The sequence below is a fragment of the Leptinotarsa decemlineata genome, unplaced genomic scaffold, assembly GCF_025532065.1.
Source record: "Leptinotarsa decemlineata unplaced genomic scaffold, Ldec_3_MD MMD2_tig00001019_RagTag_RagTag, whole genome shotgun sequence".
Lineage (NCBI taxonomy): Eukaryota > Metazoa > Arthropoda > Insecta > Coleoptera > Chrysomelidae > Leptinotarsa > Leptinotarsa decemlineata.
The window spans coordinates 415,582-430,311 of record NW_027412557.1 but is presented as its reverse complement, the minus strand read 5'-3'; the positions used below and the strand labels follow the sequence as shown (position 1 = coordinate 430,311).

At 32.4% G+C, this 14,730-nt stretch overlaps 1 protein-coding gene across 8 annotated transcripts in view; it reads right to left on the bottom strand.

Annotated features, from left to right (window-relative positions):
* Positions 1 to 14,730, bottom strand: part of LOC111512666 (Protein phosphatase Slingshot) — a 389,035-nt gene that overhangs the window by 55,878 nt on the left and 318,427 nt on the right. For all 8 annotated transcript variants that reach the window (XM_074175278.1, XM_074175275.1, XM_074175279.1 and 5 more), the window contains one exon: positions 529 to 704. In XM_074175278.1, the coding sequence (XP_074031379.1) occupies positions 529 to 704 (176 nt within the window). The remainder of the gene's footprint in view (positions 1 to 528; positions 705 to 14,730) is intronic.

Here is a 14,730-nt window from a genome sequence, read left to right as displayed (position 1 = left end):
TATCAGCATTTATAAAAGTTCATGTTTGGTAAAAAAAATATCGAAATTAATTTATATCTTCTAAACGGTAATAGATAGGTATAGGGAAAAAGTATATGAATTTGTTGACAAAGTGATAATGAATCATAATATGATATTATATACGCGGTGTTCCATTTGAATAATCAAAGAAGCCGCTACTTTATAGTAGAAGCGACAACGCCGCTTCGTCTGAAATATTTTAGGCGTGTAGGTCATATTGATTTATGCATACTGTGAAATTTTCAGGTTGATCCGTTAAATAGTTTGTCAGAAACGGCTAATTAACGCTCATCATGAAAAGCCCTGTATATGTAGAAATAATAAATTCTTTGGTTTATCACGTTTTGGCAAACGGTGAAATAAATTTGTGAGACTGGAGGTTGGAAATGTCTCAATTATCGATTTTGAGAATATGAAGTAGTCAGTTCTTTCGTTACTGATATCAGACGCCATCGTTTGGGTACATTTTAAAAAAAATCATAGCAAACAACTATTTATTGGCCTTACCCGTCTCCGTCAAGCGTTATCTGAGTATTGGCCATGACTCGAAGTACTAGACCAACTGTGGTCTTTTCGTTGCAGTCAATGCCTAACAGACAGCATTCCTCGCCTCTACTGCCCATCCTTGATACAACAACCAAATATCTCGTCCTCAGAGCATGAACACTCTCTAGTTTCACCGCCTGAAACAATAAACATTGAATTATGTGTTAATGTTTTCTGATAGTTCGAAGATTATAGTTATTATTGTACTACCTAATACTTTGCATTTTGATATTATCAAAGAGATGATTAGTAACAGTTTGACCTTTCAAGTGCATAGTTGTGGTAGTTCAATGGATAGAAAATCCAACCATCTGGGGTACCAATGCATGATGAGAACCATCCTCCTGGGCGTAGAACCTTCAAGTGTATTGTACTCTTATTATACAGATAGATAGATAAGTTTATTTCATCACATCAACTACAAAATGTACAATAATGACAATTCAAACTGACAAACAAGAAAAACAATAGTTGCGGTTCATACACGCTAATTACATCTAAAGTAGTTATATCTTAAATTAAAAAAAATATTAAGAGAGTACTGTCTCACAATTCAAATACGCATGGATGGAGTAGAAACAGTGCCTCAATACTCAACTCTAGCCTTGAAACGGTTATAACTCAAACTAGTAATGTCTATTGGTATTTTATTGTATAAATAATGTAAGTTGAGTGAATTTCGAGCTGATAGATGCAGTCGACAAAATTGTGGCCTCAGGTGTGCACCTCTTCGAGCTCGGTAATTATAAAAGAGAGCATTTGTAAGGTACTTAGTATTTGTTTGAAGGTGATTGACAATGTTTCGTGATGAATTTCACTAGTTCGGACTTCCATTGTCTACTATATAAAATGATTTGAAATCCCTGAAACAAGTAAAAAAGAATAATTAAAGAAGAATAGTTGAAAATAACAATTATATTAAGCAACATTAAACCTGAAATGAAATGATAGTGAAATAACCTACAAGTAAAAATACAATAATTGAATAAATAAAAATTAAAGGAATGAAAAAAGAAAATAACAAAAAATAAAAAAGTGTAGAGATTCCAAGTCACGTTAGTTCACGACGTTTCGATTGTTGGTACCTACAATCGTCTTCGGGTGATGACTGTCATGACAGTCATGACAGTCATGACATGACGTTTCGATTGTTGGTATCTACAATCGTCTTCGGGTGATGACTGTCATGATTGTCATGACTGTCATGACTGTCATCACCCGAAGACGATTGTAGATACCAACAATCGAAACGTCGTGAACTAACGTGACTTGGAATCTCTACACTTTTTTATTTTTTGTTATTTTCTTTTTTCATTCCTTTAATTTTTATTTATTCAATTATTATATTTTAGCTTGTAGGTTATTTCACTATCATTTCATTTCAGGTTTAATGTTGCTTAATATAATTGTTATTTTCAACTATTCTTCTTTAATTATTCTTTTTTACTTGTTTCAGGGATTTCAAATCATTTTATATAGTAGACAATGGAAGTCCGAACTAGTGAAATTCGTACTTAGTATTATTCTTGTGAATCTCTAAAAGGTTGAAATAAAGGACGACAGTGTTCTCTGTAAGAAACATTGGCTACAGAGAACACTGTCGATTACCACAGTACAAATGAGGACGAAAAATGAATAGGTAGAAAATTCTGCATTTGTTTGCTCGACCATTCATTTGAGTTTGGTTTACTTAATTGTTACTTTCTGATATAAAGGTGTTATTGTATAATTATTGGTCTTAATGGAATTACTTTCCCTGGAGATAATAATACACAGGGTGTTTATTAAACATGCGGCAAAAATTTATGGGACTATTCCTAGGACTATTTTGAGGATATTTTGTCCTTTGATGATTTTTGATAGGGCGGTTTGTTTTGAAGATACGGGCCAGAAAAGAATTTCGACAATAACACTTTCAAAATTTCAAAATTTCAAAATTATTAACGTAGCCGAAATAAAAGTATAGCATACTACACGGGACCTACCGAATAATAAAAAATCTAACAATTCCTTTGGTACCTATCAACAACATTCCGATTATTGCAAACGGCTGCAGACATTCAATTTAAATAGTACCTATTTCTCGTAAGTGATCATTTGTATGTGTCCAATAGGTTGAAACTGATTGACTTTGTCTATTTGACGTGCATTTTTTGTGTTTAATATTTGAAGTCTTGTTAGTGAAGTCCTCTATCATGAATGGCTATAGTAACGCAGATATGGCTGACATGCATTTCCTTTATGGACTTGCTGATGGCAATTCATTGGAAGCTAGTCGGCTGAACGATTTGAAACATTCTTAGAGACTATATGTTGTACCCATACCACATACAACGAGTTCAGGCACTACTTTCTGCAGATTTTCTTCCACGTATTGCATTCTGTCAATGGCTTTTACGCACATTGGTTCAAATCCCTCAACTACTGACGCGTATTATTTTTACCGATGAAGCCAGTTTCTCAAGAAATGCCATAAGAAAATTCCACAATATTCATGATTGAGCTGAAGAAAATCCACATGAGGTGCTTGAAGATCGCTTTCAACATCAGTTGTCGTTTAACTTTAGGGTGGGAATTGTAGGTGACTTCCTAGTTGGACCGGCATTTCTGCCAGGAAGACTCACCGGCGAGATATACCGCAAATTTTTGAAACAAACGCTACCTCAGATTCTGGAGGATGTACCATTGGTTACAAGAAATGCAATGTGATTTATGCACGATGGTACACCAGCGCATTTTAGCATATTGGCTAGAGAATTTTCAACAGTAACATACGGAGATCGCAGGATTGGTCGAGGTGGACCTCACTTATGAGATACATATATTTTTGAATGAAAATCAAAAAGATTTCTAGAGAAAACTGCATCGATTGTTGTTCCATATCTTCTGGCTGGCTCATTTCATGAGGTTATTATTTATTTGTAGTTCTAATTTACCTTGTAGAGAGCTTATCAAAAGTTGTCCATCTTCGGACGCGAAATTAACATTGAAATCTCCTGCTAAAATTATTGGAAACGCATGATAGGTTTCTACTAATTCTTCAGATCCTACTCGACCGTAAAAGTGTGACCGCACCTCTCTCTCTTTCTTACCCCTACAGTAATATATGAAACGTAACTCTCTCTCTCTCTCTCTCTTTCTATCCTCACTAACTTATACGTCCCTCATTCACCAGCTTGCTCCCCAAGTCAAGCGCGCGTACTTCAAAAACCTAAAATAAACTCTTCGTAACCTTGGTTTACAGTATTACACTTTTAATGTCATGCCTGCTCGTACAAAGACGAGGGACAATCACTACACGAATTTAGTTCCATCCCCAACAGTGGCGTCCTCGTACCTTCTTTATGAATGGTCGTTATCAGCACGTCCGTCCACCATCATACCAGAAATGAAACTGTGTTGGATAATCTACTTCAATAATTTGATGCAACCACCAAGCACAAATACTTCTGTTTGATTCGAACCATCTTAAATATAGGGAGTTAACAGAGAAGTGTATTCTTTAGATACTCAGAATAGTACCGATATTGATAAACTTCGCGTTGTTAATCAAAATATCCACCACTAAAATACCTACTTTTCCTGCCTTTTCACGAAAATATTATACTGGAGAATTTGAAATGAATAGTTCAAATTGCTCTTCAAATCTAATTGAATTTGCCAGAACAAAAGCTTGTAACACATTTGAAATAAAAAAACCAACGCTTACTGTTGAAACGGGACATGCAGCATTGCCGGGCAGACAAGCAGTTTCCTCTTTGGGGAAGGTTGAAAAACGAAGGCCTGTTTTGATTAACATTCAAAGCGGAGCTAACTGTAACTTTCATCCGTTAAAAACTCTCGTAATTGCCGTTCGTATTGACTTGTATGTTGCCAGTGAATGCATCAATAATTCATATAATAGAATAATGTATAATTTATGGTTTGTTGGGTATAATAAGATATTTTACCATTTCTGTACGCCACACTAAATATTACCACTGTATTCGAAGTGTACAGCTGAATAATTTTATTATAAACGATATTTCACTTGAACATAAGTGAATTCAATTATACAGAAATAGTCGCCAGTTGGCTAGAAACTGAGTTTTATATAGTGTGTCACCGATTGAGACCACAAAAAAATTACTTCGAATTATGAATTTACTTAAAAACGTCACGAAAACTATCAGTGGGAGAGTTCAGGGTCTGCTAAATAACTCACAGGGCCTTTAGCAAAATCGGGTGTTTATCGGTTTCGTTGTAGATGTGGATGTGGATCGCTCTACATTGGAACCACGAAGAGTAGTATAAGTACTCGGTTCTCTGAACACTACATAAATTGTTGTCTGAAGAATATCGACAAATCAGCAGTAGCGGAACATGGAGTTAGAGGTGATCCCCATGTTACCACGTTTGAATAAACCCAAGTCCTCGATAGAACTACTATCCAAAACTATATAGTGAGTAGACATAAGTTCAGAAACACAGAAGCAACTTCAACCGAAAGAAAGAGAGTATCAACATTTAAAAAATCTAGCTATCTGTACGTAATTGCTCTCGTATCATTTCATTCGATATAAGAACAACCAGAACATTTCGTCCGTGGCCTCATCGCTTTTGATAATGTTTACCACAGTCGTAGACTAAACTTCTGGCATAACATCCTGCAGTCTGTGACCAACAAACAAGAACAAACAGATTTTATTCTGTTTGAGCAACAGGTAGATAACACAGTTTTTTTTGTCTTGAAAGTTATGGAAGGACTTCCACCACTCCAATGATGGAACTTCAATTAACGAGAAGAACTATAAATTGAAAGGGGTATATTTTTAGAAGAAATGTTTAGGCTTTCTACTCCATCTTCCTACAAAGATGTGGGAAATTTCTAAAGAAAGAAAAAAGCAATTAATTTAAACATAAACTCTTCACAGATATATGTAGATAATGCAAAGAAGTAACTTTCAGACACAAACTGGAAGAAAAAGCCCTCTCAAAACAACTACTTTCATATAAACATTAAATTGCACGAAAGAAAAAGTACTTTCGAAACAACAACTATATATATATATATATATATATATATATATATAAAGCGATGGGTAGTCTTGACTGACTAGTTAAGGAGAAATACGGAATAATGTTGGGGATGCAGTCAAAAATTGCTGGGCTATTGTTTAAAGAATACTCTTTGTTATATGGTCGAGCTTTCGAGAATGTTTATTCCCTTTATCAAGACATCTACAATAAATTGATAACATTGAAGCAAAATTGTAAAACAATAGATAAAAAGTACTTACTAACTTGAGGTTATATTAAAAAGTCGAAAATTTCACTGAGAAACACAAAAAAGTCCTTTTCATTATGTAGAAAAGTGTCACACATTAAAATTTTTATGGTTTAAAGAAAATATATATATAAACTTTATTCAGAAATAACATTTAGAGGATTTGAAATTTTAAATTTTATTTTAACGGCCATGCATGGCAGTTACTAGTGGCGTGGTAGCAACTAGAAAGAAAGGAAACAGGAAATATATGCAAATTGATAATTGACATTATGACATTTGAAGTTTAAAATTTGAAAATTGACAATATAACTAAACCAGGATTACCAAAAGGTATACCAAACAACAGTGATTACACTAGCAGTCTCAAAAAGTATCTGAAAATGGATACAGTGCTGCCAAGTACTCATAAAAGAAGTGAGTAACAAGACTCAACACTACCTCCAAACTCACACACTATCTGTTACTTTGGGAACCTGGGGGAATCAGTTCCAATTTCAAGATATAATTATAAATATTACTAAGATTGTTAATCTCAGTCTTTTTGTTCATATTGTTTGTATTCCTTTTGATAAAGAACATTTCTTTAAACAGCCGTTTCTGTAAATTACTTTCAGTACACAATACTCTAACTTCGGTGTAATTCATTGTGTGTTTTGTGTTGATGACATGTTCAACCAATGCACAGGTAGCTTTGTTCACATTACAATCACTTTTATGTGACGTTATACGTCCTGATAAAATTCTAGATGTTTGACCAACATATGTCTTATCACATGTATGACAAGGAATTTCATATACTACATTAGACTTTTCTAGGGTTTTCAAAGGAGTTTTAATTTTGGAAAACAGACTATTCGTAGTAGTGACAATGTATTGAGCAAATTTAATATTTTCACTCTTGAAAACGTTCAAGAGCTTGGGTGTTAAAGACTGAAAATATAGTAAGGTTTTGAAAAATAATGAAGTTGGAGGTATATTTTTTTCCACATTATTTTCCACAGTGACTACTGTTTCAAATAATTTAGTTAACCCCATAAATAATAATAATTTAAATTTATCAAACAGTGGAGATATACCTCCAACTTCATTATTTTTCAAAACCTTACCATATTTTCAGTCTTTAACACCCAAGCTCTTGAACGTTTTCAAGAGTGAAAATATTAAATTTGCTCAATACATTGTCACTACTACGAATAGTCTGTTTTCCAAAATTAAAACTCCTTTGAAAACCCTAGAAAAGTCTAATGTAGTATATGAAATTCCTTGTCATACATGTGATAAGACATATGTTGGTCAAACATCTAGAATTTTATCAGGACGTATAACGTCACATAAAAGTGATTGTAATATGAACAAAGCTACCTGTGCATTGGTTGAACATGTCATCAACACAAAACACACAATGAATTACACCGAAGTTAGAGTATTGTGTACTGAAAGTAATTTACAGAAACGGCTGTTTAAAGAAATGTTCTTTATCAAAAGGAATACAAACAATATGAACAAAAAGACTGAGATTAACAATCTTAGTAATATTTATAATTATATCTTGAAATTGGAACTGATTCCCCCAGGTTCCCAAAGTAACAGATAGTGTGTGAGTTTGGAGGTAGTGTTGAGTCTTGTTACTCACTTCTTTTATGAGTACTTGGCAGCACTGTATCCATTTTCAGATACTTTTTGAGACTGCTAGTGTAATCACTGTTGTTTGGTATACCTTTTGGTAATCCTGGTTTAGTTATATTGTCAATTTTCAAATTTTAAACTTCAAATGTCATAATGTCAATTATCAATTTGCATATATTTCCTGTTTCCTTTCTTTCTAGTTGCTACCACGCCACTAGTAACTGCCATGCATGGCCGTTAAAATAAAATTTAAAATTTCAAATCCTCTAAATGTTATTTCTGAATAAAGTTTATATATATATTTTCTTTAAACCATAAAAATTTTAATGTGTGACACTTTTCTACATAATGAAAAGGACTTTTTTGTGTTTCTCAGTGAAATTTTCGACTTTTTAATATAACCTCAAGTTAGTAAGTACTTTTTATCTATTGTTTTACAATTTTGCTTCAATGTTATCAATTTATTGTAGATGTCTTGATAAAGGGAATAAACATTCTCGAAAGCTCGACCATATAACAAAGAGTATTCTTTAAACAACAGCCCAGCAATTTTTGACTGCATCCCCAACATTATTCCGTATATATATATATATATATATATATATATATATATATATATATATATATATATATATATATATATATATATATATATATATATATATATATATATATATATATACAGGGTGTCCCTGGACTTCCTCTTTTCCTCTCGGGAATGTATAGATGGGGTCAAAATATCACCAGTACTTCATATAACTTTTTTTCCTAAAAGTCTTCGTAACCAAGTTACGGGCCCTCGAAGTTACAAAATGAAAAATGTTTTTCTTTGATAACTTTTCAAGTGAATATTCAAAATCATCCAAATTTTGGTAATTGACTAAACAAATGAATTCCTTCGATGAGCTTTCATGCAGGAGTCAGTTGTTTTGCTACAAAGTCAGGAACGGACTACCCCCGATGGTCCACACCCCAAAACTTTGAAATGACAGATATTTTTCAATATTTTTCAACAAATTAAGGTTACTTGGACAATTTTATGAATAAAAGTACTCGTGTGGAAAGTCGATCGGAGCAACGAGTCTTGATAAAAATGTAGTTTCACTCGACGACATCAAACCCGCTCGTCCACCATTATTTGAAATGAATAATTATCAAAGCAGAAATAATAATGATAACGTTAATTCAACAACATTTATCCTGAGATGTCTACCATTATTCAAAAATATTAGTTTTTAAGGAAAATGGAAATGATAGGTAAAATGTTCATAACGAATTTTTATAATGCAAACACGTTTAACTAACGAAACTCAAGAGCCTCAAGAGCAAACAGAAATGAAAAATCCGCTACAGAAACTGCTCGATATGACCACCTTCTCTCTCTATACATTTTCTTAGTCTGCGAAGACACCCTCTCTGTACTTGAAATAGCATTCCAGGGTCGTTTCGTATGGCTTCACAATGTAATGTTATTCTATTCAACAATGCATCTCTTGTGTGAATAGGTGTAGCGTAAACAAGGCTTTTTAGATGCCCCCACAGAAAGAAATCCAATGGATTTAAATCCGGAGACCGCGATGGCCATGAATATGGCCCACCTCTACCAATCCATCTATTGTGGAAAATATGGTTCAGATGGTCACGCACAATCAAACTAAAATGAGGAGGAGCGCCATCATGCATAAACCACATATCTCTTCGGGTTTGCAATGGAACATGTTCCAAAAGTCCATTCAAATCGTTCTGAATGAACTCCAAATAACGTTCTCCATTCAATCGGTCCTGTAGAACGAATGGTCCTATAAGATGGTTTCCTATGATAATAGCCCAAACATTCACGTTGAATTTCCGTTGGTGTTTGGTTTGCAATATCCCATGGGGATTTTCTTCGGCCCATATATGGAGATTATGAGAGTTGATAACTCCATCTCTACTGAAACCTGCTTCATCCGTGAATAAAACTCGATTAATAAAAGTCATATCCTCTCTTTGCCTATCCATGAACCAATTGGCATATTCCAGTCGTGCTGGAAAATCTTGAGGTGTCATGGCATGTACCTTCTGGATGTGAAATGGGTGGAGCAGTTGTTCCCTAATTATTCTATGAATAGTGGACTTGGATGTATGGAACTGTTCTGATAGATTTCTGATGCTCATTGAAGGATCATCAGCGACGGCTTTCAAAATATTTTCCTCCAATACAACGGTACGTACAGTCCTAGGAGCGCCCTCACCACCTCGTTTTGGCAAAACTGTACCTACAATAATATCGAAATAAAACAACGTGCTCAAAGACGACGAGCTTCTGCAGCATTACAAAATGCTCGTCCATAAAATACATGCATATCTGCATATTCATTGAATGTAAACTGTTCGGCCATATCAAAAAAATTTAAAATATCCTATAGAATATTGACAATACAATGATAGTCATATGACAACGCACCACTCAACAAAACAAAATCGCATTCCAGTTTCTCATATTTTATCAAAACTTTCTAAAAGGTTTTTTTGTCAACATCTGTGAAAGGAATGGAACATAATTATTCCCTGGATATTTTTCACCTGATCATGTGCAGCCGTTTTTGTAGTTCATTCGTTTGCTTTTTATTAGTATAGTAAATATTTTTTCCGATGTGAGCTAAATTTAGATTCGTGTTAAAGAATTTCTCCCATAAAATTATAATTATCAGTGAAACTCCTCAGCAGTTTAGTTGTGAAGAAGAATTTGAAACATTCGAATGTTGAGTTTCATGAGATTCAGATAACTGATCAACACGAAACGTGATTATTCCACACGTATTATGAACATACAAAATATGGAATGAATTCGATATTTCATAGTAGAGTAGCTTGTTAGTTTAAAAACACCACGAATCTACAGAACTTGATATTTCTTTTGAAAAAATATCTGCTATCACAATTGTGACTTAAACTTCCATATAGGTACTGTACTTTTTGTTTACGACTTCATTTTAGCATACTTTGCATTATTCCTGTTATAAATGTTGTTGAGTTCACGTTATCATTATTATTTCTGCTTTGATGATTATTCATTTCAAATAATGGTGGACGAGCGGGTTTGATGTCGTCGAGTAGAACTACATTTTTATCAAGACTCGTTGCTCCGATCGACTTTCCACACGAGTACTTTTATTCATAAAATTGTCCAAGTAACCTTATTTCGTTGAAAAATATTGAAAAATATCTGTCATTTCAAAGTTTTGGGGTGTGGACCATCGGGGGTAGTCCGTTCCTGACTTTGTAGCAAAACAACTGACTCCTGCATGAAAGCTCATCGACGGAATTCATTTGTTTAGTCAATTACCAAAATTTAGATGATTTTGAATATTCACTTGAAAAGTTATCAAAGAAAAACATTTTTCATTTTGTAACTTTGAGGGCCCGTAACTTGGTTACGAAGACTTTTAGGAAAAAAAGTTATATGAAGTACTGGTGATATTTTGACCCCATCTATACATTCCCGAGAGGAAAAGAGGAAGTCCAGGGACACCCTGTATATATATATATATATATATATATATATATATATATATATATATATATATATATATATATAATTATACAAACTTTTTCCTATTCAGGATGACAGTGTTCCTTGTAAGTGAAATTATACCTTCTTTACATACTATATTGTGTGAATGATATCTGATTCAATTCCATAACGAATGTTTGGAGTACAGACAACATACTCATACTCACGCCCTTTTGTATTATTCACAAAACTAAATATTTGAATATTTGAAACATTCATAAATTTTATTCAACAATAATCTGAAATAGTCAGTACAAACTTATCAAACAGTTATATAAAAACTATACTTCATTCTTTACAATTAACCAAAAAAATCATGTTTGCAATTCCACCCCAATGAAACTTTCGACTAAATCGACAAAACCTTTTCGAGAGTCTGAGTGGATTTTTAGAACGCTTAAAATTTTGATACATTTTGAAAATATAATACAACACAATACAATAATCACCAATATACAATAATAAATGTTAACACACAAACAGCTGAAAGAGTTGAAACCCAAAATATTTCAGAATGGTGGTCAACATACTTGTACTTAACTCGGTATAGGAAACTTACAGTAGTGAAAATAAAATATGCCATAGTTATTATTTATACGTTTTCGACACTGGTATATTCATTATAGACGGTGTATACAAAAAAAAAACATTTTTCTTCAATATTTGTACAATATTTGCACAGAAAAAGTGAATGAACTGAGAAAACTGATGCGAATTTCAAAATTAGCACACTGCATATCAAATCGGAACTATAAGCAGACTGTGGGACCATCCTCCAAGAATATTATTTACGAGTTGGCATTTAATGTGCTCTGTGGGCAGAACAGTGAAAGTGAGTATATTGCTAGGTACGGTAACAATGGAAATAATCTTATATCAATTACGTGACAGAATGTTGTGTACGAAGCACTGAATTATCAGTCATTGTATTGTATCGACAAACATTATATAAAAAAATGCACTCCACCATAATGCTCTGCATATATGTTAATGAATACTGCGCCCAGAAACCATTTGTAATTTGCAATATAAATTGAAGATAATTGAGGTTGTTGACATGGTTTTGTGGTTAGTTAGAAGAATGAAACTAGAAAGAATTAAGTACCTTGAAGCATGGAAATCGTGTGTTATGTAATCTGACTATTCCCCGTCAAAATGATTACTGATAAGAATCTCGTTTGGATACTTATAATAAAGGAAAATAATTCTCAACTGTTTTCCAGGAATTTTTCAAAATAACATTTTGAGATATGATACCATTCGATTCATACAAAAGGTGCAATCTGGTATCAATCATATTTCAAGTGTAATTTCGATTGGTAAGATAATATATTACATCCCCGAAAACCACTCCTTATTCCGAGAATCGACTTTGGATTCGAGCAGCCGCAATATATCCAGAACCGCAATTTTCTGCATTTGTTCCACATTTACTAGTTCTGATATATCAGAGTTGGATGAAAAAGTCTTTGAATTATCTTATACACTCCTGCAAAAAATCGTATGTTAAATAGTGAAATCTCGTTAAATGTTAGTCTGCCTAGTTCCGACTTTTGAGAATTGCCCTTTGTGAGGACAACAGCTGACTGTTCACATTTTTACCACCTCAAGTATTTCCGGAAATGACAATAGTATATTATGCAACGATCATGTAATGATGGTTATTAATACATGAGTATTAACCGGGATACGAAACGAGCCGAAGGCGAGTTTTGTATGGTATATGCGAGTGTATTGATAACCATTACATGAGAGTTGCATACGCTATTTTTTCTAAACCCGATAAATAATGAAAAACTATAAATATTATATTTGTATTGAACACATTTACAGTAATTAACTCATATTTTTTAAAAAAACACAAACTTAATGGTATTATCATGGATATATGAAAACTATAAAGATTCTAATTATATTTATATTAAATATAACAACTGTAATTGAATCTATGAAATATTATTCCTACAGTTTCCCAAGCAAATCCTTTCTTTTAGTAACATTTCTACCATTTTTTCATATTTGCAATAGTTTTTGATATATTAGCTAAAAATGAAAATGACTTTTTTGTTTAACTGAATTGTCGAAACGAGCCGAAGGCGAGTTTTGTATGGTATATGCGAGTGTATTAATAACCATTACATGAGAGTTGCATACGCTATTTTTTCTAAACCCGATAAATAATGAAAAACTATAAATATTATATTTGTATTGAACACATTTACAGTAATTAACTCATTATTTAAAAAAAAACACAAACTTAATGGTATTATCATGGATATATGAAAACTATAAAGATTCTAATTATATTTATATTGAATATAACAACTGTAATTATTCTGATCTTTTAAAAATATTGGAGTCGATAGTATTCCTTCTATATCGCTGTTTTCAGACATTTTGATAATATAGGTAGGTAATATGAAAACTGATTTTGACAAATAAAGCAATTAGTTACTTAGGTTAGAATCTAGGACAAACAAAGGAACAGAATTCTTGATTGAAAAATAAATTTAAATAGCACACTTTCTATATTATTTTACATTTGAAATCTATATAATTTTGTTAGTGAGTGATTTCAACTATCATAATAATTCTAAAATCATTTTGGTATCATAAAAATTCCGATAGTTCAATTTTTGTTTGAGAAAAGAATGCCAAATTGAATTCTCATTCCACATTTCATTTTACTGAAATGGTTTCATAATGATATTGAAGAGACACTTTGGGAAAGTATCATCAATACTTACTACCTACCTTACAACCATAATTACAAAATAAGGATATGAAATTGAAAATAAAAGATTTTTAGGAAAGATACATTTTTTGGGAAGAAATAATGAAGAAGTACAAAGACAGAAAGCTTTTTTGTCAAGGACATTTTTATTGGCATTGAAAAACAATTAAAGTAGGAACAAATGAATTTTGACAGTTCAAAGAAGAATAACAGTCACCTCGTACTGAACGCCAGTTGCCGATTGAAGTATCAGTAATAATAATAATTTGGAATACTTTTTTTTTCAGAATACGAAAGAACGGTAACATTATTATTATTTGGCAAAAACGATTAATTTACATATTCATTTTCATGCAATAAAAATGTTTTCCCAAGACGATTTTTTTCTTAAAGTCAATATTTGCATTAGAGTTCCAAAACAAAATTTTAATTATCTTATTGGATTAGTCTATAAATATATTCATACAATAAAAACAAAAAATTGAAAAAATATATTTATGTAACTCTTTCATCAACATGGGATATTCGAAAAAAACATTCAAAGATACAATTTTTCCATTTTTCGAGCAAGAATCTTCTCTGAGGCCTTCAAAAAAAGTCGGATTTCCATAATAAAATTATCCAAGATTCTTACATAAAAAAATTCTTCGATACACGTACACAACTTGCGCGAGCCTAACTATTTGTTTTTCCTGTATTTTCACCGCTCGATTGAATCTGTGAAATATTATTCCTACAGTTTCCCAAGCAAATCCTTTCTTTTAGTAACATTTCTACAATTTTTTCATATTTGCAATAGTTTTTGAGATATTAGCTAAAAATGAAAATGACTTTTTTGTTTAACTGAATTGTCTATAACTTTCAAACTATTTGATTGCAGAACTTGCCTCGAGTTGTGAATTATTATTGGTGAAATTACGAATAATGATCATCATGATTTTTCATGAAGGCGAACTCAAATTTTAGAATTACAGAATA